At 40.4% G+C, this 25628-nt stretch overlaps 1 protein-coding gene across 4 annotated transcripts in view; it reads right to left on the bottom strand.

Moving 5' to 3' along the window:
- PRUNE2 (prune homolog 2 with BCH domain) overlaps positions 1-25628 on the bottom strand; it is a 305278-nt gene that overhangs the window by 105634 nt on the left and 174016 nt on the right. For all 4 annotated transcript variants that reach the window (XM_062208438.1, XM_062208436.1, XM_062208437.1 and 1 more), the window contains exon 7: positions 1117-1275. In XM_062208438.1, coding sequence (XP_062064422.1) covers positions 1117-1275 — 159 coding nt within the window. The remainder of the gene's footprint in view (positions 1-1116; positions 1276-25628) is intronic.

Genomic DNA, 25628 nt, shown 5'->3' on the forward strand with positions numbered 1-25628 from the left:
ATGTGGAAAAGAAAGTAGTAGAGAATTTGCTTCTAGTCACCTGTAGATCCACAAAGCATCTAATCTATTAGTGAGGAAGGTGAGTGATGAAAGGGTTCTATGCCCATGTGGCTCATATGATGATTCAGGCCCTTTCTCAGATTAGCTATTGAGTATGCATGATATATGTATCATGATCATATATATATGATATATACATCAAATACAAGGAATTGGTATATCCAGGAGGCTGTTTTGATGAATTTTAATTCATTTTTAATTTCCTTGGCTATGGGTTAAAAGACTCAGCTATTAGCCTAGAGGACCAACTGCTATCCAGCCAGAATTTAGACAAACTAATTTCGAATAAAGCATCAGATCACCAATTACTAAATACTGGGTACCAACAGGTATTGAGAAAGGGACAAAATCTTGTTAGTCAAAGAAAACAACATCCTAAGCAGGACTTGCTCTTACTAGCATGAGAAAGAACTGTTCTTTCTCTTGATGGGACCAGTGTAGAGAGAGAAGTAGGAATTCTGCTATATTCTAAGAATGACTGAGGGTGTCCTGCAAAGGTTCATGGCTAGAAGCCTGAACTCCAGTGTGGTGGTCTTGAATCTGTGGAATCTTGAAGAGCTGAGGTATAGTGGAGGGTAATGCAGTCATGAAGGCAGCGATCTTGGAAAGGATTAATGCAGGTTTCATGAGATTGGATTCATTCTCATGAGATTGGGTTGCTCCCTCATCTGCTTCCTGTCTCATCATGTGACCTCTTCCATACATGCTGCACTCATTGTGATGTCATGTGCTATGATGCCCTTGCCAGACCTAAAAGGATGCCAGCTCCATGCTCTTGAACTAATAATAAGCTCATAATTATGAACTAAATGAACCTTCTTGTTTATAAAATGCCCAGCCTCAAGTCTTTTTGTTAGAACAACACAATATGAGCTAATACAGGGCTCTTTTAAAAGGTTCAATATGCAAAACACCCTTAATATTTCTTAAAACTCAAACTTGTCGGGCTCTCTCGGGTCAGTTTCATGGAAGCCACCGATCTCCCAATCTCCCGCTGAGTGCTCTGAGAGGTGTTGTGTCAGGATGTGATGAAAAGGGTGAGAGAAGGGCGCTCACCTGACTGCAGAGCTCCAGGTTCTGGGAGTACACAGCTATCTGCCGTCTTGGCTGCTGCTCCTCTGACTGATAATTGGCGAACAGGATGAGGACGTCAAAACCAAACTTGTCTGTAAATGCTTTTAAATCACTGGTGATATTGCTGTGAAACACACAGTTCTGAAACAACAGCAGGAAATTTGATATTAGTGTCAAATTGCCAGCACCGGGGAGGGGGCAGAGTTGTATGTATTATAATTCTCTCCAGTCTTGTGTTGTATTAGGACAGATATCTGCAAGTGAAATCAATACTTTGAGAATGTCTGGAAACATTCATGCTATGGCTTCAAATCTACTTATTAGTTTTCCCAAACCAAGAAAAGAAGGAGTCTTTGCCACTTTAATAAGAATAACTTAGACAAGGAGCTAATATCTTAACTTTTTTTTATATTTATTCAGATATTTATTTTGCTAAGCACATTTATTCCTCTTGTCATGTGTAAGATCTATGTGAGAATATCTGCTGACTCCAATCACAACCTAGCACTATAAAAATAGGAGGGAGCTAACATCCTTTCCTGTAACTTTATCTTCTAATGATTATTATCAACTCAAAGCAGAGACACTTAAGGATGCCCTTGGCCAAGTTTATGGAATGATTTTTATTTCCATGTGGAAAGCCAGGAGCTTTTATGAAGAGCTGTGATGTCTGATCTGCTCATTGTACGGGGCAGCAATAGAGGAATGAATAACTGTGGAAAGCACCCAGACCAGAGGCTTACATTCTTTACAGAAAATGTGCTAGATTCTTCAAGTTTTTTTTTCAACTGCATCAGGAGCCACTTTATCTGCATAATTATTTATCTTCCTTAAAAATGCACAGTGAAGACCATTTGCTAGTTCCTAGCATAATGCCTGCTATATACCAGTTGCTCAAGAAATGTTTGTTGAATGACTGGAAAGACATATATGAAAAATCAGCCTTTAGTACCTAATCTACACCATGGCTTATATATTCTGATCCCTCAGTATCTATGAAGGATGGGTTCCTGGACCTCTGTGCAGTTACCAAAATGCACGAGTGGATGCTCAAGTGACTTCATAAAATGATATTGTATTTGGATATAACTTACACAATCCTCCCAATTACTTTATTTTTTAAAGATTTATTTATTTGAAATGTGGAGTGACAGAGAGAAGGAAAGAGAAACACACACACACACACACATCTTCCATCAGCGGGTTCACTCTCCAATCGGCCACAAGAGTCTGGGCTGGGCCAGGCCAAAACCGGGATCCAGGATCCAGGAACTCTTCCTAGGTCTCCCAGGTAGGTGGCAGGGACTGAAATACTTGAGCTATCAACTGCTGTTTCACAGATACAGTAAGAGGGAGCTGGATTAGAAGGAATATTCAGGATTGAAACCAGGACTCTGCTATGAGATGAAGGTGTCCCAAGCTATGGCTTAACCCACTGAGCCACAATGCCTGCCACTCCCAGATACTTTAAATCATCCCTAAATTACTCATGGTAGATAATAAATGTAAATTCTATGTAAATAGCCATTCTACTCTATTGTTCAGGGAATAGCATTATTCATTCATTATAGACATTCATTATAGACATTTTTAAAAAATATTTTCACTCCATGGTTGGTTGACTCTGGATGCAGAACCCATGGCTGAGAAGGGACCATATTTATAGTACACGCACAAAATCATCCTATGTAATCAGTCAAGTGTGTAACACTATGATGTGCCACACTCAAGGGATTTAAGAATTCTATTAACTTATTCCTGGTTGTAACAGAAAACAGAATTATGCCTAACGCTGGAAAAGTATTCAAATAATAGTGAAATGTAGATCATGGAAGGTGACAGTGCCACACATCCCTCCCCAGATAACCATTGCAAATAGCTCAACAGTGCAATGCATTGTTGCAGGCTTTTTTCCAGCCCACATTAATTTCTACATTTGGCAGCTTTTTGAAATTTGTAGGCTGTGCATTTGTGAGTTAGATTATTTATGAGCCACTTCAAATACATATCAAACATGTGTTCTGTGATTCTGCTGAACTGAACCTCAAGCTTCGAAGGCCCTTGGGAGGACACACCCTCAGCAGATACAAGGGTTCTTCCCATCACCAGCTTCCACATCTTGAAGAGGCTTTGCTGTCTATTCTATGGCAGTCAGTCTCATGAGGCATCTTATAAGGCCACTTTCTCTTTTTGGTTACAAGGAATTGCACATGCACATCCACAAACATCACAAGATATACTGCTGGACTCAGTGGCAATTGCTTTAAGTAACTGACTTCAGAATCAGCCCTTAAGGCTTCCTGGTCTGGCTGAAAATCCTGTGAGAGCATTTCAGGCATAGAAAGCCAAGACACTGTGGCAAAAATGTTCTACATGGAGGATATTTGTGCGTGAGACCCCAGTGGAAATAAGTGCCCATCAAAGAAGGATGTACTATTCTCTAAAGGGAGGAGAGAACTTCCACTTTGCTTATGACCTTGTCCAAATACTGATGGAGTTTGTGGACTCAAACGGCTTCCATAGCCTAGGCAGATTAAGAGCCCAGGTCACTTACATCACACATAAGAGTGTTAATTGTTAAATTAACAACAGGAGTCATTGTGCACTAACTCCCCATGCAGGACCTATCATCAATGAGTTATATTATGAGAGTTAACTGTAAAACCAGTTCTTAAACAGTTTTTGTGTGTACGTGCAAGCTGTTGAAACCTTTACTTAGTATAGAGTTGGTCTTCTGTGTACCAAGATAATTGAAAATGAATCTTAATGGAGAATGAGACTGGAAAGGGGACAGGGAGAAGGCTGAGGGGTGGGAGGGAGGGTGTGGTTGGAAGAATAACTATATTCCTAAAGTTGTACTTATGAAATTTGTATACCTTAAAAATAAATTTAAAAAGATAAACTGCTAATGAGTAATGAGGATTTATTGTACTGACTTAGTGATGGAGTTTATGACACTTCAGATGCAATAGTTTTTTGAAGCATGCTTTAAAAAGTGTACTGTCAGCTTTAATGCTTCCAATTTTACTGTCCAAATGACAGAATGACAACCTTTAATCCTTAAAAATTAACTTTTTGGTTTTTTTAATCAGACCTTATATCTGATGCACATTTAGTAGGTAACAAATTACTTGAAGTCATCATTGGTGATCAATCAAGAACCTAAAGATTGGACTTTTTGCCACTAAGAATCATAAGAAGAGATATTGTCCTAAAGTAAAACAAGATTTGGCAGCAACTACCTACATCTTATCTATAGTAACTGAAGGCTTTGGCATTAGAAGCCCTGTTGTACTTTCTAAATATTTTTATATTATCTTTATAAAGTCTCTAGAATACTATGTAAACTCTTGAAAGAAGACACACATTTTTTTAAAAAAGATTTTATTAATTTATTTGAGAGTAGAGTTAGAGAGAGAGAGAGGGAGGGAGAGACAGAGAGAATGGTCTTCCATCTGCTGGTTCACTCCCCAAGTGGCCTCAATGGCCAGAGCTAGGCCAATCCAAAGCCAGGAGCCAGGAACTTTTTCCGGGCCTCCCACGCAGGTGCAGGGGCCAAAGTATTTTGATCATCTCCCACTGCTTTCCCAGGCCATAAGCAGAGAGCTGGATTGGAAGAGGTGCAGCCAGGACACGAACTAGTGCCCATGTGGGATGCCAGCTCCAGAGGAGGAAGCTTAGTCTCTTATACCACTGCACCAGCCTCGAAGACACACATTACAAAGAGAGTTTCACATATTAGTAACTATGATTACTACACCCGTGTTTGTGTCACTCAAACAAGAAAGGGAAGGTTTTGCTTTTATCTAACCACAGATTAGGATTCATCAGTATCAACATTTCTTGAAGTCATGCTTGTGGAACATTTGCTACTTGAAAATGTTGGCTAAACCTCAATCTGTTCAGATTCTTCTACATGAAATTGATGGTTCTAGCATTGTACTGGATTCAAGTCCAGCAGAATTGGCAACATGAGGCATTTTACTGAAAATAGAGTCTCAGGTCATGCCCAGGTTCACTGCAGCAGAATCTGCCTTTCCCACCAACCCCAGGAGACACCAATGCACACAGAATCTGCAAAGCACTGCCTGGGGGAATCATCTGTCAGTTGGTATATTTTCTGCAAGCCAATACTTCGGGATTCCAATACCATCACAAGACTTGTACTGACTCATGCCCTTGATGTTTCTCCCACTAATGTCATCATAAAAGTCACCATGGGGTGTGTATTTCTGGGACCATTCTACTAGTGTTTCTCTTGAGCAGACTAGAGACTGGGTCCAAAGAATCTGTGTTTTCACCATGAGTCTTACGATCCAGCTCCTTTGAGTAACACTGTCTCAGATTTATTCTGGATGACACTGAATTCCACAGAATCAGGTGGAGCATTAATAAAACAAAAAATTCCATGAACAACATAGGCAAATGTTAGAGAAACAAAATACTTACATATCGTCAGTAACCTCCAAACAGAAATTGTGAACTATGCCTCATGTCCCCTAATACAATTGTCCAAGCCACATTCCATCATAGTGGTCTTAGGTTAATGTCAAGGGTTTCATGTTTAATACAGAATCAAACAAGGGAATGAGTAAGAATCATCAGGAATCCGGGAGGCACAGTCTGTTTGTTCTGCTTTTATGCCGGTGCTGTTTGCATAGGAGATAATTTATTATTGTCTTCTAGCTACACAGGGAGTCGTGTGCTGCGACGGCTCTTATGTTGCTGACAAGCTAGGCTGGCCCTGAATAAACAGCACTTCATCATCAACACAACCCAACTGTAGACACAGGTTGGCATTTATTCCCTCCATCTGCCTTCTACCTGATAAATTACTGTTTTAGTTACGTGTATACAAATACGATTTGTTAATCTGCTCAAATGTCTCTAAAATGTTTCCCCTACCTTAAATGAAAATTATATACATCTTATAGATTTTCCACTCAATTTTCTAAATGTTTAGAAAATAAAGGAACCCTCCCTGCTTTAGTTTATCACCCTCACCCATGCAGCCCCCACCCTTTGCATTCATGAGCCCAGCCTTTAACTGCAGCATGGAATTTAGGAGGTCACTTTACTTTTCGTTGCAACGGGCGCTAACACAAAATCCCAGACCACTCCTAATGGGAAGAATGGCAATTGCTCTCTTTAAAGACAAGTCTAGGGGCAGATATTTGACCCAGTGTCTAAGAGGTTGATTAAGATGGCATGTCCTATATGGGAATGCCTGAGTTTAACTCATGACTATGACCCCCGATTCCAGCTTCCAGCAAATACAGACCCCCAGGAGACAGCAGTGATGACTCAAGGGGTTGGGTCTCTACCATTCACATGGGAGACAGGGATTAAGGTCCTGGCTTTCAACTTCACTCCCTCTCCCCACAACTACTATGGGCATCTGGAGAGTAAACCAGTGAATGGGAACACACACACACACACACACATACTCTCTCTCTCTCTCTTTCAAATTAAAAATAAGTAAATTAGGTCTATTAAAAACAACTTTACTTTGGTGCAAAACAGCTTTGAAATCCACACACAGTTTTTTCATAATATACATCTCTGTGAACTTTTTGGAGATGCCTCAGATTTTTAGAAGTGATGAACTTTTCAGCTGAGTAATTTCTGACTTTGGAATGAGTAGGAAGTCCTGGAAATATGATAGAAAAAACTTCCCCTATTTTTCTGCCAAAAACTAAGGTGTAGATGTGAAGAGCCCTAAAAGAGGTTGATGACCAGGACCCGGGGTTGGGAAGCAGGAAATGGCTCTGCTTGAACTAACAAAGAAGCTGAGACAGTGACGGCCATGGTATCTATGGATTTACTGCACTCATGGTTGACAATACACGGGCAAATGCCACGGAAAATTCTATTCTCACAAAATTGTTTTGCTTCTTACTCTATTGCCCTGAAAAAAAAAGTTTAAAGATTTATATATTTATTTGAAAGCTAAAGTTACAGAGAGAGTGGCAGAGATAAAGACGGAGATCTTCTATCCACTGGTTCACTCCACAAATGGCCACAATAGCTAGGGCTAGGCCAGGCCGAATCCAGGAGCTTTATCTAGGTCTCCCATGTGGGTGAAGGGCCTCAAGCACTTGGGCCATCCTCCACTGCGTTCTAAGGTACATTAGCAGGGAGCTGGATCGGCAGCTGGGACTTGAATCAGCACCCATATGGGATGCTGGCGTCACAGGTGGTAGATTAACCTGCTAGGCCACAATGTTGGCCCCTGTCCTAAAAAATTTAGTCTTTATGCTATATGCTGGTAGCTTCAGTATATCACATGAAATAAAAGTGATCTAAAGAATGTCTTGTAAACATTTGAGTACTCAATGTGGACATTCCTCAGCAGAGAAAACCCCACTTTTCTTATACCACCCAGAAATGCTTACCTTCTGTGGTATTCTCAATGCTTCCTGTCATTATCTGGCCCCATCATCCCATCAACACTGCTCTTCCCAAAAGTAAAAAATTCAAAAAATGCAAAAATCACTTTACTGTTTTTGTCCTATTTCACTTTTCTGCAGAATTCCACACAAGTAATCCTCCCGCCCCCCCCCCCCCCCCCATTTATTTAAGAGGCAGATATGGGGAGGGAGGGAGAGAGAGAGAGAGAGAGAGAGAGCGAGAACAAGCTCCCATATAGTTCACTTTCCAAACATCCTCAATAGGCAGGGCTGAAATTGAGGGTTGGGAATACAGTCCAGGACTCCCAGACAGGCGGCAGGAACTCTCTGACCTACCATCACCGCTGTCTCCCAGGGTGCGCATTAGTAAGAAGCTGGCATCGGGCGCAGAGCCAGACATGAACCCATACACTCAGATATGAGACTGTGGGCCTTACAACACCTAAGCCAAATGTCCCACACACCCCCTTGAAACACTTAATTCCTGGCATTGCGCTCTCCCTGTTTTTCTCTAAGCATCTTGGTCGCGACACACTGCCCTTTGCTGGCTTCTCTTCCTCATCAAACCTATAAACACTCAGTGCCGCAGTTCGTTTCTGTTCTTTGTCTACACACTCTCATTGACAGTTTTTCCCGGTCATGTGGCTTATTCCAGTGACAACCACATCTACGTCTACCTGAACTCCAACCTGGCCCATCCACATGATATCTCCACATGGATGTCTAACAAGCATTTCACATACAACGTGACTCCCCTCTTCCCTGTCTGCTCTAAATGATTGTCACTATCATTCACCCAGTTACTCCAGTCAAACATTTAGGATTTATTCTTGACTCATTTTTCCCTCACTCCTCCAATAATCCAATAGCAAATTCTGTTAACTTTACTCTTAAATATCTCAAGTCCAAGTAGTGATTCTCTGACTTATTATTTTTATAAATAAAACTTACATTTTTGGAAATGTAAATTTTCCCCCAAAATAAATAAATGGTTCAATAAATTATAGAATAGTCACAAAAATGGATATTAAAAATTATGATAGCAGGGCTGGTGCTGTGGTGCAGTGGGTTAACACCATGGCCTGTAGTGCCAGCATTCCACATGGGAGCTGGTTCGAGACCCAGCTGCTCCACTTCTGATCCAGCTCTCTGCTATGGCTTGGGAAGGCAGTAGAAGATGGCCCAAGTCCTTGGGCCCCTGCACCCATGTGGAGTCCTGGAAGAAGCTCCGGGCTCTTGGCTCCTGGCTTTAGATTGGTGCAGCTCCAGCCGTTGTGGCCAATTGGGGAGTGAACCAGCAGATAGAAGACCTCTCTCTCTGCCTCTCCTCTCTCTCTGTGTAACTCTGACTTTCAAATAAATAAATAAATCTTTAAATAAAAAAAATTTATGCTACCAAAGAACATTAAATGACCAAAGAAAACACTTAGGGCATAGTATCAAGTGAAAGATAGTTTCTATAATCATATAGAAACACAATGTTGTTCTATATGTATTCACATAGTATATCTTGAAATACAATACAGGAGCCAACATTGTGGCACAGTGGGTTAAGCCACTACCTGAGACACCAGCATCCCATACGAGTGCCGATTTGAGTGCCGGCTGCTCTGCTTTCTATCCAACTCCCTGCTAATGCACCTGGAAAAGTAGCAGATGAAGGCCCAAGTACGTGGGCGCCTACCACCCACATGCCAGAATTGGATAGAGTTCTAGGCTTCTGGTTTTGGCCTGGCCTGGCCCTAGCTGCGTGACCATTTGGGAAATGAACCAGCAGATGGAAGATCTGTGTGTGTGTGTCTTCTTTTCTCTAATTCTGCCTTTCAAATAAATCTTCATATATATAATCCTTACACTGGATATTAATATAGTTATTAAAGTTGTCATAATTTAGCCAAATCGCTAATTAAAATCTCTTTGTATTTCTCCATTATTTTGGGGAGCTCCCTCCAAGGGCTTTGGAGTCACAGAGGTATGAGGGTAACCTTGGCTCAGTCACCTGCCAGTGGTAACTTGAGTGAATTACTTCATCTCTCACAGCTTTCATTTCTGCATCTGTGAACCTCTACCTCCTAGGACTGCTATGAGAATTGAGAACATACATAAAGTGATTGTCCAGTGCCTGGACTATAGTGGACAATTAGCAAGAGGATTTTGCTTTCCTTAAACTACCAAAAGGGCATTCTCCGGGAGTTAATTATTAATTAATCATGAGATTAATCTGATTCACAGAAACTATTTTGCAAGATTCTGTGTACGGGAACTAGATATTCACATTACAATTATCTGCCTTATATCCTTTGCAATATATGAACTTTTAAAAAAAGATTTTATTTATTTATTTGAGAGGGAGAGTTACACAGAGAGAGAAAGACAGAGAGAGAGAGAGATCTTCCATCCTTTAGTTCACTCCCCAAATGGTCTCAATGGCCAGTGCTGGGCTAGTCTGAAGCTAGCAGCCAGGAGCCTCCTCCAGCCCCTCTTCCATGTGGGTGCAGGGGCCCAAGCACTTGGGCATCTTCCACTGATTTTCCAGGCTATTGTCAGGAAGCTGGATTGGAAGAAAAGCAAGCAGGACACAAACTGGTGCTCATATGGGTTGCCAGCGCTGCAGGTGGAGGCCTAACCTATTATACCAGGGCACCAGCCCCAGTACATGGACTTTTGAACAATAATCCTTCACATCTTTAAGTCACTTAAGTGATTCACATGTAGCAGTCCCAGCTGTGAGATGAGAGAGGAAGCTGCACAAGACTAAATATGAAACAAAGCCAAGTTAAAAATGATCTAAGATATAAACTCTATGAGGAAGACAGTGTTTATCCCATTAATAGATTCTCTATCCTTAATTCCAAGTTAGAGCCAGTCAATGAGCTTCTGTTTGCCGTTATACAAACATCAGCTTTAAAGTACCCGAAACATGTGCAGTGGCCTTTGCTATAGCAACCTCACCACAGACAGCGCCTGTTTCATCAGTCTCACTGTTTCTGTTCCGGGTGCCACACGACCTGGGGTGGATTTGACTCCTCATGCAAATCCTTTTTTCACTTAGGAGTAACTTTCTGGAAGACACTCTTAGCCCAAACCAGTTGTCTCCCTCACAAATTACAAAGCTAATAGACTAAATCAGACTTTTGCAAAAAGAAAGCATTATTTTCTAATGTCAATGACAAGCCATTCCCAGATTTGTTATATCTGAAGATTTTTTTTCCCTTCCTGCTGGAAACAACAACAACAATAATAAAGGGAATAACTATCACTTGTAGTTAGGATGCTTGTGGATAAAATCATTGCTAAGATAAAACCCAAGCGTGTATAGCTGCATTTTAGAGAACAGTTAGAACAGTTAGAAACCAGTTTGACAGTCAGTAACCACCATGTAAGCACAGTGGCCAGCGTGGATTGCTGAGTTACTAAAATTTAAGAGTACAGTCTGACATTTATACTCTGCATGGATTTGTTTCTAGATTGAGGTGTTTTTTTTTTAAATCAAGAGATAAGAAAAGTGCTGAGGTATGTACACAAACGTTCTAACTGAAAGCTTTATGATTTATGCTACCAAAATTCCATTATGATGTTTAAAACATTCAGCAATAATAGTCTGATAATTTTGACAGGAAAATGATTTATGAGAACACAAAATGCATAAATTAAGAGATTTTATTTATTCTGTTTTTCATACACTCTTTAATTGGTAAGCAAAGATATTTCCATTTTTCCCCAGATGTCAGGTTTTTTTTTAACACTCTATTGTTCTTACTTTTATGAGCCAGCCAAAGCATTTTAGTAGTAAAAACTTCACTGGATCTATTAAAAGTGTATTATACATCACATTTTAGAAATAGAGTAGCTATTATCATGTTTATAGTTAGAGAGAGCCCTTTTGTGAAAATGAAATTACGTTATATAAATATGTAACATGTATATTTACGTAAATATAAGTACAATCTTCATTTATTATTTATTGATCACTTCATTTTATTGTTTCAATCAATAGTATATTACCTAGTATAACTAAACACTGCAGTATTAAGCACCATGGTACATGTTGTGCATAATCTTATTGAAATTTTAGGAAGCCCCTGTGTGGTTGGTACAATCCTCTCTGTCTTCCATGAAGAAAATGGAGACTCAGTGACTGCCACCCAGCTCCTACATGTGGAAAGTGGGGCTCCAGCTCAGGCCATGTTTTAACCCTTATGTTATCCCTGCGTCAGACCTTATTTATCACTGAAGATATAATTGGTTGCTTCAGTTTTAAGTTAATAAAAAGCAGAATTTTTGCTACTCCATTCATTTCTGTTTAGTGCCAATTTTCCCTTGTCACTGTGTACAAGAAAGCGAAATGTCTAATGATGACATACACTACTACAACTACTAATATACTGCTTAACTTTTTGAAGATTCAATATCACAGGCTTTATGATCAATTTCCATTTTCTCATCTGCTCTGTAAAATCTAAGTGTGAGATAAGTATTAGCAATCTGTAGAAGACTAAAATTGAGAGCCTAGAGAATCTCCTAAAAGGTAGAATGTTATGCTACTCTTGCAGCAATATGTACTCTTTAAAGTGGGGTGTGTATGTGTATACAGAAGAAGAAAAAAATACATATATGTAATACCTGGAGCTATGAAATTGCTAGAAGAAAACAAGGCAAAACACTTCAATATTGGTGTAAGCAAATATCATTTGGAGGAGAGCCCAAAAGAACAGGCAACAAAAGCAAATCCAGAAAATGGGCTTATATCGAACTGAGAAGTTTCTGTACAGCAAAGGCAACAGAGTGTAGAGGCAACTGACAAGAGAGAGAATATTTGCTAGCAACTGAAAAACCAGTCAAGTTAGCAAATGGACAAAGGATATGAATAGACATTTCTCAAAAGAAGAAATAAAAATGGCCCATGAATATTTGAATAAAGGTTTACTATCACTAGCTGTCAGGTAAATGCAAATTTATACCATAATAATTATCCCTTCACCTCATTTAGAAAGGCTATCATCAAAAAGACAAAAAGTAACAAATAGTGGCAATGATGGGGAGCCAAGGGAACTCCTACACACTGTTGGTAGAAAATAAATAGTGCAATGACTATGGAAAACAGTATGAAGATTTAAAAAAAAAAAACTGGAAACAGAATTGCCATGTGACCCAGCAATCCCATTACTGAAGACATATCCAAAGATACAAAACCATTATATCAAAGAGACCTATAACACCATGTTTATTGCATCACTATTCACAAGAGCCAAGATTTGTAATCAACCAATGCATCCATTATCAGATGAATGGCTCAATAAAATATGATTCATATACACAATGAAATAGTATTCAGCCATAAATGGCATGAAATCCTGTTGCTTTCAGCAACAGAGATGGAACTGGATATCATAGTGTAAGTGAAAAATGCCAGACACAGAAAGACAATTACTGTATGTTCTCCCTCATATGTGGAAGCTAAAAAAATCTCAGTCTGAACATAGAATAGAAATTGCTAGAGGCTGAAAAGTCCAGGGGGATAGAAGGAAGTCAGATGACTGTTACCAAATCAGTCTTAGATACAAGGAAGAAGTTCCTAGTGTTGCATAACACAGTGGGGTAACTATAGTTCATAATAACCTATTACATATTTTCTGAGCAAACAGAACAGAGGTGCTCCAGGGTTCCAATCAAAAAGTAATGACAAATAGAGGAAACTGTCAATTACCCAGATTTGATAACCACACATTGTAAACATGTATAGGAATGTTGCCCTTAATTCCATAAATTGTACAACTAAAATTTAAAAGTTCTTATTAATGTTTTAAAAATGAATACATTTTAAAAAGGAAAAAGCAAGGATGATATACATTCATATACAACATTTTATTACTTTCAGAAGTGTAAAAAATGAAGGAATTAGCTAAATCATGACTGTATTGCCTAAATCTACCTATAAATTTTATCTTATTTGCCAGCTCCTCCGGACATAAACCTCTGATATCCTGGGCAAGTGTGTGTGTTTAAAGAAAACTGCAGGTTCTCCAAATAAGCAAATGTAGAGAGACAGGAAAAATTTCTGCATGCTTTAGAACTGGGGGTGGGCTGCTATGTGGAGTGATGGAGACTGGGCATAATGTTCTTTTGAGGATGGTGAAAATGCTCTGCATTGTGATGGTTGTACAAGTCTGTGAGGATTCTAAGAAGCACTGAATTGCATATGCTAACATGGGTGGGTTGTATGACGAAAAAAATAAATAAATAACTGATATTCCATCCACAGAGTTTTGATCCTAGAGAAAAAGTGTTTGAACACAGTGGCCCTAGTAGCTAATAATAGATTAAGTACCTTGAGGGGGTTCTCTTTGGTGGGGTTCAGAATCAATTAAAGACAAAAGGCCACCACCTCATTAACTAGCACCACCTAATTTACATTTTATTTAAGAATGGGCCCATAATTACCAAAACTTGCTGTCAAGGGTATGGTGAGGAAAGGGCAAGATGGTTGTTCCCTTAAAAGTCCCTTTTTTTTGTTCATGTTTGTTTATAAGGACTTCTACACAGCAATGAGCAACTCAGGACACATATGTTATAGAAAACTCGCCCAGCAGGTGTGTTTTATTTTGGAAATGGTAGAACCTGGGCAACACTCTAGCTACCAAATAAAAATAATATAGTAAATTGTTTCCATAGTTAGATCGATAGATGTAAAAGAATTCCTATTGGCTAGTTTTGAGCTATGAGCCTTGACACCCACGCTTTATACATCTTCCTTTATAAAAATAAATCAACTAGTTTGAAGACTATTTCAGGAAAGCAGGAGAACTTCTTTCCTCTCTGGGTTTCCCTGTCTGATTTATGGAAACCACCAGGCAACTCTCCAACACGCAGGCTACACATATACATTACACACCCTTCCGATTTTTCTAAGCTGTGTCAATATTAACCTGACCAAATGAAGATCAAACTGTCTCTTTTGTTCCTCACACTCCTCACATGGGGAGCACACAATATGGCTCTTGTCAGAGGTGCTTCATCATTTTGGCTCAAGGAAACTGTCAGTACAGTTTGGGATTCGTTCTTCATGGGCAGATATCCTGATGGGTCTAATGAAGCTTTTCTGCTGACAACTCATTTGCTAAAAATACCGAACCATCGCCAAGTTGAAGTGGGGATTATGATTATGTCCCTTTTGCTATGAACACAAGGAAAGTAATTAATTGTTTTGGAAGTCTAAAAGAATCTACCCATCAAGGCACACACCTCTCACCACTCATATATGCATTCTTGCTCATCTCCATTTGCTCATTGATAAACTTTATGACATCTTAAATTGGAATATAATAGGGTAAACACCAATCTTAGAGCACACACGCAGAGCCAGCAGTCTGTGTGTGCCATTTGTTGCAATCTAAGCTAATTACCAGAAACAGCCTCCTGAAAGCACATAGACTCTGGGGTTTGTGGTTTTATTTCTTTTTCGAGAGGTAGGCCTTTGTGGAGCTTGAGGAATTCTTTTCCAGGTAAGGACACTTGCATCTTCGTGATTCTTTGTTTGCAAGTCCCAGAAACTCAACTGTAACTGGCTGAAGAGAAAGACAGGATCTGGGGAACATCGTTGCAGAGGCCAAGGAAGAACAGGAGGATTTTCTGGCAGAAGGGCAGGGGTTTGCCAGGACGTGTGAGCCATGTGGTCTCTCCAATCTGCTTCTTCTGATTTCATTGGCTCTTCCACAGCCACACATGGGCAGGTGCAGCAGCTCAGGGAAGACACTGTAGATTTACTCATGGCCTACTTACTTTTGATCTTGAGTTTCAAAACCCTGGAGAAAGAACTCCAGTTGTTTCCACTTGGCTTAGCTAGCAATCAACAACTGACATGGATTGGAAGAACCACAAAACAGCCATGGCATGGGTTATAACAAGGTTGGAGGGAAGAGTTATTTCCTGGAAGATGGTTCTGAGCAGATAAATCCATAGGTGAACACTTTAGTTATCAGGCACAATGGTCTAACACACACACACACACACACCAGATAATTTCTCAAACTTCCATTCTGTTTCTATCAACCAAGCCTACATGTAGGCAGAGACATAATGCTTGGAAAGATCACTTTAGTGAAGCAATTTAGTTAATTTTCATTTCATGGATGTTTACATCTAGTTTAAAAGGGTTTTGTAGGGGCCCGCATGTGGTACACTAGGTTAAGTCCTCATTTGCAATGCTGACATCTCTTTGGAGAGCCAGTTGGAAGTTTCCACTGTTCTACGAATGCAGTTCCCTGATAACGCACCTGAGAAGACAGCAGATGATGAATCAAGTACTTGATTCCACTCATAGGGGAGAACTGGATGGAGTCCCTGGCTCCTGGCTCCAGCCTGGCCCAGCCCTGGCTGTTGTGACCATTTAGGAAATAAACCAGCAGATGGAAGATACCTCTCTCTTTCTCTCACCCTTACCATCATTCTGTTTCTTAAATAAATAAATAAATAATTTTTTAAAGAAATGATTTATAAAGAGGAGCGACAAAATAACTAAAAAAGTGTTAAGCTTATAAAACAAAAATTGGGTTGGGCATTTGGCACAGTGGTTAAGACACCACTTAGGATGCTGGCATCCCATAACAGAGAATGTGGGTTCAAGTTCAAGCTCCACTTCTGATTTCTACTTCCTGCTAATGTATACCTGGGAGGCAGCAGGTGATGGCTCAAACACTTGTGTTCCTGTCACCCACATGGAAAACCTGGATTGAGTTCTGAACTCCTGACTTCAGCCTAGCCCAGTTCTAGCTTTTGCAGGCATTTGGGGGAGTGAACCAGAGATGAAGGATCTCTTTGTCTCTGTCTCTCTGCCTTTTGCATAAATAAAAGTAATTTGTTGAAATGAAAATTATGCTTAATCAGAAATATAGAATTATCTAAAGAATTAAGGAAAAATGAGGCCTAGCCTTAGTCTTTATTCTTTCAGGCCCCTCTTGGCTTCTGAAGTATTAAGAAACTCAAATATCCACCATAGCTGTTAAGTTTCCAATGCTATCAGTGCCACCTGTGAGGTACTGCAATGCTCCGACTACACACTGAAGTGGTCCACACAGCATTCCTCCGAGGCAGAGAGCATTGGGACTCACTCTGATTTAACAAGAGTAGTATTTTATTGCTACCATTTTATACAAGAGTTATTTACAGAAGGGCTCTAGGCAAGGCAAATGGGGGGGTGGTCCTTAACAGGTAAAGTAATAACTTGAGAGCAGCATATTGACATTTGGGCTGGATATGCTTTGTTGTGGAGATTGCTCTGCATTATAGGATATTTCGAACCCCAGCCTAAAAGCCAGTGGCAAACTTCCTCCTTCAGTTGTGACAGTCAGATGTATCTCCAAACATTGTCAAAATCAGTCCCGTTAAGAACTACTACCTTGAAGAATATTAGTAGAAGAATCTCGTGAACTTAAAAAATCATTCAAGTTACAGTCAACATTTTCAGAAATGTTACTGCACAAAGCAAGACACATGGTTAATTCTGCCCAGTTTAAGAAGTAGAAGAACTATAAAAATAACTTAGGGAAGGGGAGCATTGACCAAATATTATCGTTTCCTAAGCTAGTAAAATAAAAATTCTCATCCATTGTCTTGGTTTAGAAAGTTATGCTTAAAAATTAAATAACATCTTGGTTATGCTAAATAAAATTATTAGGATGGTTTAAAATAAAAAGCCAGGATTCTGTAATACATCTACTTCCTGTTCCAGGAAAATAAAGTTTACCTCAATATTTTCCAAAAGATTTTTTTTTTTTGGTCTAGAAAATTTATATTCTCCTTAACTGGATTTGGCAACAAAGGGCATTTTTAAACTTTATTTGCTATCCCTGAACATATATATACTGATCTTTTAACTCCAGAACCTAAAATAGGATGGATATTAGAGAGCATCTTCATATAATACAATATGCCTGGTACATTGCTAGTGTCCAATTGCATGGCTGATTTCCTTGTCTGCTAACTTGGTTATAGGGGAAAACTCATCAAAACCCGTTTCTGGGCCTGAGTTACTTAAATCTGTAGGCACAGACTTTGAACAGCCCTTGTCTTGACTGTTGAGGAACAGTTTTTTTTTTTCATACTATTTGTTGAACCCCTTACTTAGTATAGAGTTAATTGTATGTGTATAAAGTTAAGTGAAACTAGACCATAGTAAATAATAAGAATGGGAACAGGAGAGGGAGGAAGAAGAAGGGTGGGAAAGTGTATAGGGCGGGAAGTTGTATTTATGAAGTTAATGAAGTTTGTATACCTTAAATAAAAAATCCTCAGGGTATGGCAAGTGAGACCTATTTTATTTATTGACAAGAGCTTGCTGATTAGATTAAATGCTGAGTCAGTCTTCATTTGGGGCTTTAAAAGCTGTCAGTTAAGAAGAGATAATAGAGGCTAAAAACTTGTCCACAGCCCTTAATCAGGGCTCAGACTTAATTCCATGGATCTCTATTTCCATAGCAGAGCAAGGAGGGAAAAAAAGACACTGACAAAGAAAACTAGGGGATAGTGAATGTGTTCCCATGAAAGAAGCTTTGGGACTATGAGAGATGGGTCATCACTGACTGAATGGGTTCAACCAGATGGATGATCCCAAAAATCCAGCAAAACACTGCTTTTTGTGGTAATAAAACTGTCATACTGTTCCAGTTTAAAGAAAAAAGACATGGTGGCCTATGTTCACAGCCACAGGATCAGCAGCTACCACTATCAACACTAAATGCATCTGTCAGGCCATTAGGCATTAGCCATCATCAGGGATGGGTTAGATTACCTTTTCACCTTATCAATGTTAGAAAGAGTCCTTTTCTATCTAAGATTGTTTAAACTATGTAAGCTGTAAAATTTCTGAGTTTAAAAAACTGCATTTCTTGTTTTTTTAAAAAAATGTGATATAATCTTCTTTGTTATAATGCAATAAATGTAATAATAAGAAAGTCAATCATAGCCAACTGTTACTGCATGCTGAGGTATAGTGGTTATCATGAAGAAAAGATATTTTAATCATGTACAACTATAGGGATAGCATTGTGGCACAGAGGGTTACGCTTCTGCTTGGGATGTCAACATTCCCTATCACAGTGCTACTCTACTTCTAATCAAGCACCCTGCTAACGTGCCTGGGAAGCAGTAGATTATGGCTCAAGTACTTGATTCCCAGCTACCCACATAAGAGATGGAGCTGGTTTAAGTTCTGCCTTCTAACTTTAGCCTGGTCCAGTTCTGGCTATTGCAGCTAGCTGGGGAATGAACCAGCAGATGGAAGATTCATTCTCTCTCTCCCTCTCTTTCAAATAAATAAATAAAGAATGTATAGCTGAAAAATAAATTTCAATGATTCTACAAAGTAAGAAAACTACAGTTTTATCATGCTGAGTGAAATAAGCCAGTCCCAAAGGGACAAATATCATATGTTCTCCCTGATCGGTGACACCTAACTGAGCACCTAAAAGGAAATCTGTTGAAGTGAAATGGACACTATGAGAAACAATGACTTGATCAGCCCTTGTCCTGACTGTTGAGGAACAACTTACTATTTTATTCCTTTTAGTATTTTTTATTCTACTTAATACCATTGGTTGAACTCTTTACTTAAACACAATTAATCTTAGGCATTTAAATTTAACTGAAAAGTGATCCCTGTTGAATATAAGAGTGGGAATAAGAGAGGGAGGAGATGTACAGTTCGGCACATGCTCACTTGGACTTACCCCTAATGGTAGAGTTAGAAATGTGCCAGAGTATTCCAATTCAACCCATCAAGGTGGCATGTACCAATGACATCTTACTAATCAAAGTGATCAGTTTCAGTTCATAATTGATCATAATGATAGGATTAAGTGTCAAAGGGATCACATAAACAAGACTAGTGTTTGCTAATAATAACTGATAGAATTAAAAAGGAAAGAACGATCCAACATGGGAAGCGGGATACACAGCAAACTCATAGAATGGCAGATGTCCTAAACAGCACTCTGGCCTCAGAATCAGCCCTTAAGGCATTCGGATCTTGCTGAAGAGCCCATGAGAGTTTGTCAGGCATGGAAAGCCAAGATACTGTGGCCAAAAAAAATGACTTAAATGAAAGATCTCTGTAAGTGAGATCCCACCAGAAAGAATGGGGCCATCAAAGAAGGGGATACCTTTTCTGAAGGGAGGAGAGAACTTCCACTTTGACTATGGCCTTGTCTAAAGAAGATTGGAGTTTGTGAACTCAAGAGGCTTCCATAGCCTTGGCAGCTCATGACAAGAGCCTCAGATGATTACTGATGTCATAAATAAGAGTGTCAATTGTTAAATCAACAACGGGAGTCACTGTGCACCTACTCCCCATGTAGGATCTCTGTCCTTAATGTGTTGTACTATGCGAATTAACGGTAAAACATATAGAGTACTCAAACAGTACTCTAAATGTGTCTCTGTGGGTGCAAACTGTTGAAATCTTTACTTAGTAAATACTAAGTAGATCTTCTGTATATAAAGATAATTGAAAATGAATCTTGTTGGAGAATGGGATGGGAAAGGGAGTGGGAGATGTGATGGTTGCATGTGGGAGGGAGGTTATGGGGGAAAAAAGCCACTACAATCCAAGAGTTGTACTTTGGAAATTTATATTTATTAAATGAAAGTTGAAAAAAAGAAAACTATAGTTTTAGCTTCATAAAGTTGTTAGTTTGACATTTGGACTTGCTTATTTGTCTGATAGGATTTTTTTTTTAAACTGACACATAAAAATTGTACATATTTAGGTAGCACAATGGAATGTTTCAATACCTTGTGTAATGTCCAAATCAGGGTAAATATATCTATCTCCTCAAACCTCTTCATTTCTTTATGGTAGAAACATTCAAATAATGGTCACTTTCTGATTTAAAAGACCTGGCAAGTGAGCCAGACATTTGATAGTCTGCACTAACACAGGAAAGGGCTCTTCTCCAGGTGTTCCACGTCATTGAGCCTCAAAAGCTGCAGCTGAATCACCTGCAGGGCCTCTGTAAACACAGATGTCTGGGCCCTGCTTCCAGAGTTTCTGACTTGTAGGTGTGGAGCTGTTATCTGTAGCAAGCTCCTCAGTGATGCTGGTGGGGCTGCTCACAGAACCACACCTCATCAAGCTAATTGCGGCTTCCTGGGCCTCAAATTCCTTTTTTTTTTCTTTTAAAAGATTTACATTATTTTAAAGGCAGAGTTATAGAGAAAGGGAGAGACAGACAGAGATCTTCCATCCGCTGGTTCACTTCCCAAATGGCCTCAATGTCTAGATTTGGCCAGGTTGAAGCCAAGAGCCAGGAACTTCTTTCAGGTCTCCCACATGGGTGGCTTGGGCCCACGCACTTAGCATTAGCGGGGATCTCGCTCAGAAGTAGAGCAGCCTGTGATCGAACTGGTGCCATGTGGGATGCTGGCGCTGCAGGCGGTAGCTTAACCCACTAAGCCACAGCACTGGTCCCATAGCCTCAAATTCATAATCTGAAAACAGAAGAGCTCCTTAAGGCAATAAAATAATTGCTTGTATTTTCTGCTGTATAAAGCCAAAGAGTAGAAGCTTTCTACTAAATGCTTTTACCTAGATTAGCTTAAGTGATTAGGACAAGCAGTTGGTTAATAAAAAAATTTTGTTTAAATAGGAAAATTGTTAAAAAGCAGTCCTTTATTATAAAATAGCAATTTTATTCGAATTCAAACATAAAATTATGAATTTATTTGTAAACTTTTCATGTAGGATCAAGATTTATGAAAATATTTATGAGGATGCATATTAGAAGCTTCCTTTCCTCTTGTTTCATAAATCATACACATAAAATATAATTTTCATTTTCTGATTTGTTTCATTAATGTGGAATAAAAACTTAAATATGTGTGGAATAATCTGAATGCAGACTCTGCATTTTACAACACATGATTAGCTGCATTGTCCTAATTTAAGAGCATATTTTCATTGGGAATATGTTTCATTTCATTTCCTTGAGGCTTCCCAAAGCATTTATCTTAGAAATAACTATCTTATTCTTATTTATCAGTTTATTTTCAATTGTGTAATTATATTAACTAGTACGATTGATATAAGCAGGTTTGGGAGCAAACACAGCTGATGCTTGGTAAACATTGAATTCAGTTGCAGGGTGCACACACACCTGTGCATTCCAGAGAGATTTTTTTTTTTTTATTTTTTTTATTTTTGACAGGCAGAGTGGACAGTGAGAGAGAGAGAGACAGAGAGAAAGGTCTTCCTTTTGCCATTGGTTCACCCTCCAATGGCCGCCGCGGTAGCGCGCTGCGGCCGGCGCACCGCGCTGTTCCGATGGCAGGAGCCAGGTGCTTATCCTGGTCTCCCATGGGGTGCAGAGCCCAAACACTTGGGCTATCCTCCACTGCACTCCCTGGCCACAGCAGAGAGCTGGCCTGGAAGAGGGGCAACCGGGACAGGATCGGTGCCCCGACCGGGACTAGAACCCGGTGTGCCGGCGCTGCAAGGCGGAGGATTAGCCTGTTGAGCCACGGCGCCGGCTCCAGAGAGATTTTAAGTTTGCTGTGAGCAATCAGCTAAGGTTATCAGTCAGTATTACAGAGTAGATTGGAGAATGTTATTTAGTTCAGCACATTAATTAGTTAAGGGAAGATCAAGAGAGCTTCTATCAGAGGCAAGGTATACAGCCCTACCTCCTCACCCCTTAAAAATAGGAATCTTGAATCACAAGCCATACTAACCCAAGCATCACTAACTTCAATACAAATCAAATGAGATTCTTGTTAAACTGCAGATCCTGGCTCAGTAGGTGAGGGGTGGCAGGTCTGACATTCTGCATCTCTACAAGCTTCCGAGTAGATGCTGGGCTGTGTCCTACCTGTTGAGTAGCAAGATGTTAACTAATGCTGTTAGAAGCCGGATCAGTGTTGCTGTTGTTATTATTATTATTTCTTAAATTTTTTTACTTAGTGGAGGGTTAAGCTTATGATTATAAAACAAACTGAAAATATGTTATTGTAAAATTTAAAAGAAAGAATAAGAAAGGAAGGAGGAGGGTGGATAGAGTGAGAAGTATCACTATGTTCCTAAGTATTTATATATGAAATACATGAAATTTGTTCACCTTATATAAATAAAAATTATTTTTAAAACAGGAGGGGCTCTCCTGAAGTGAAAAACAAAAACACAGTATGCTAACAGTGCACCAGGAAGGAAATGTAGAATAGTCTTAACATTTCTCTTTTGAAAAATGAGAGCATGGAGAGTATAGGACTCATCTAAATAAAGTCTAAGATCCTCATATGGTAGAAGAAATCATCTCAAACTGAGAATAGAGCAACAGAGCAGTGACTTGCATTGCAATTTGTTAGTGACTACACAAATCACCTTTGCTTATAGGACAATAGTCAAACCTTTAGACCCAAATACTTCCCCCATCAGTAAGCATCTGGATCTTTTTTTTTTTTTTTAATTGTGGACAGTGAGAGAGAGACAGAGAGAAAGGTCTTCCTTTTGCCATTGGTTCACCCTCCAGTGGCCGCCACGGTAGGCGCGCTGCGGCCGGCGCACCACGCTGATCCGATGGCAGAGCCAGGTGCTTATTCTGGTCTCCCATGGGGTGCAGGGCCCAAGGACTTGGGCCATCCTCCACTGCACTCCCTGGCCACAGCAGAGAGCTGGCCTGGAAGAGGGGCAACCGGGACAGGATCGGTGCCCCGACCGGGACTAGAACCCGGTGTGCCGGCGCCACAAGGCGGAGGATTAGCCTAGTGAGCCGCGGCGCCGGCCTAGCATCTGGATCTTTAAGGGGCCCTGATTACATGCATTTACATCATAGAAAATTGCACTGAAACACATTTTATGGGGAAAGGTAAAATCTTTTTGCTTATTATGGTCTAGAAACTCTAAGAAATTTTCCTGCCTACACGCAAGCATATTTGATCTTTTTTTTTAATTAAAAATTATTTATTTGGGAGAAGGAGAGGGAGAAAGAGACAGAGAGGGAGAAGGCAGACTAAGGAGAGAAGGAAAGAATAATCTCATTCACTAGTTCACTCCCCAAATGTGCACAATGGACAGGCCAAGGCCAGGTCTCCAACATAGGGAGGAAGGACACAAGTACTTGAACCATCACCTGCTGCCTTGCTAGGGCAAGCATTAGCAGAAAGCTGAAATCAGGAGTGGAGCTGGGACTTAGACCTGGGTACTCCAAAATGGGAAATGGGTCTCCCAACTGGTATCTTACCTCCTGCACCAAATGCCCAGCCCCTGGTTTGATTTTTGATTGGAGCTTAGAATCTTCCTATTTTGTTACCTTTCATTTACTCTAACTTTAAAATCTGACAACTGCTAAAGTTTCCTATTTCTCTTACAGCTGAAGAAAGAAGCAAGCCAGTCCTCCTGAATCGCTGATTACAAGGCCAGTTACCCTTGGCATGTGCAGTGTCTGGATTGCACACTTTGTCTGTGTCTGGTTTTTCCTGGGGCTTGAGACATCACATTAGTGAGGCTCACAGAACATCTATCTTAGCTACTCCCAGCTTCAGGCACAGTTTTTGCAGACAGCTCCTTCTGAGCCAGACTGAATGGGCGAGAAGTAGACCTGCAGCATCTGCTGGACCCTGAGCCACAAGCATGATCTAGGAAAACTCCATATCTAGCTCCTTGATTTTCCCTCATTTTCTTTCTCAACTTTTTTTTTTTTTTTTTTTTTTTACAGGCAGAGTGGACAGTGAGAGAGAGAGAGAGAGACAGAGAGAAAGGTCTTCCTTTTTGCTGTTGGTTCACCCTCCCATGGCCGCTGTGGCCGGCGCACCGTGCTGATCCAAAGGCAGGAGCCAGGTGCTTCTCCTGGTCTCCCATGGGGTGCAGGGCCCAAGGACTTGGGCCATCCTCCACTGCACTCCCGGGCCATAGCAGAGAGCTGCCTGGAAGAGGGGCAACTGGGACAGAATCCGGCGCCCCGACCGGGACGAGAACCCAGTGTGCCGGCGCCGCTAGGCAGAGGATTAGCCTATTGAGCCGTGGCACCGGCCTCGACTTTGTTCTCACTCTCATTCTAAAAGGCCACCCAAAATGCCAGTATGACAACATGTGGCTAGAAGTTTGGGCAAAAAACGATTTTTCTCCCATTCACATCTTGATCTGTAGTCCCCAGCATTGACTTACTGAGCAGGGACTTCTAGAGAAATGCCTTGTGCATAATTGCAATTCAGACACTCAACAAGTGAGCCATATTATTCAGTTATGGATGCATTTTCTGCATCTGATGTAGAAAATCTTTCATAGGCTGAGGTTACTTTTGCTTGGAATGCACTGTCCCTCCTGTCCACGGCTCCCCACCAAACCTTGCCTGTTTCACTCCACACTTCTTTCTCCTCTTGGAGTTACCTCCAATTTTTCTATACTAAAAAATGAAACCAACCCCATTCTTTTTGCAAAAAGTTTTTTAAAGGTTCATTCATTTATTTGAAAGAGTTATAGAGAAGGAGAGGCAGAGAGAAAGAGAGAGAGAGAGAGAAAGAGAGAGAGAGAGAGAGAGAGAGATCTTCCATCTACTAGTTCACTCCCCAAATGGTGCCAATGGTCACTGCTAGGCCAGGCCAGAGCCAGAGCTTCATTCTGGTCTCCCATGAACTTTGATCATCTTTTGCTGCTTTTCCAGGTGCATTTTCAGGTAGCTAGATCAGAAAAAGAGCAGTCAGGACTTGAATTGGCATCCATATGGGATGCTGGCACTGCAGGCAGTGGCTTTAGCTGCTATGCCACAGCAGCACCAGTCCACCAAGATGTGTTCTAGGAGAGGGGTTCCTCACCTGTGTTCGGTAATAGTCCTTATGTCTCAAACTAGAAGCAAAAGCCATAATAACTTAGATGGTCTCTGTGCCCTCAGACAAATCTTATTTCAAGGTGAAAAAAGTAGCTGAAAATCACAGCACTTCTGTGAGTCTGGAAGAAACAGGCTGCTCAACCCACCCTCTAACACCAGCCACTGGTCCTTTAACACTTGACTGCTGACCTCCTGATGGAGAAACATGAGGCAAGATTCAGAGGTGGCTTTCTGTACTCTACCTTCCCCTCTGCCCGGCTTGGGGAGAGAGGGC

The sequence above is a fragment of the Lepus europaeus genome, chromosome 12 (assembly GCF_033115175.1).
Source record: "Lepus europaeus isolate LE1 chromosome 12, mLepTim1.pri, whole genome shotgun sequence".
NCBI classification, from domain to species: domain Eukaryota; kingdom Metazoa; phylum Chordata; class Mammalia; order Lagomorpha; family Leporidae; genus Lepus; species Lepus europaeus.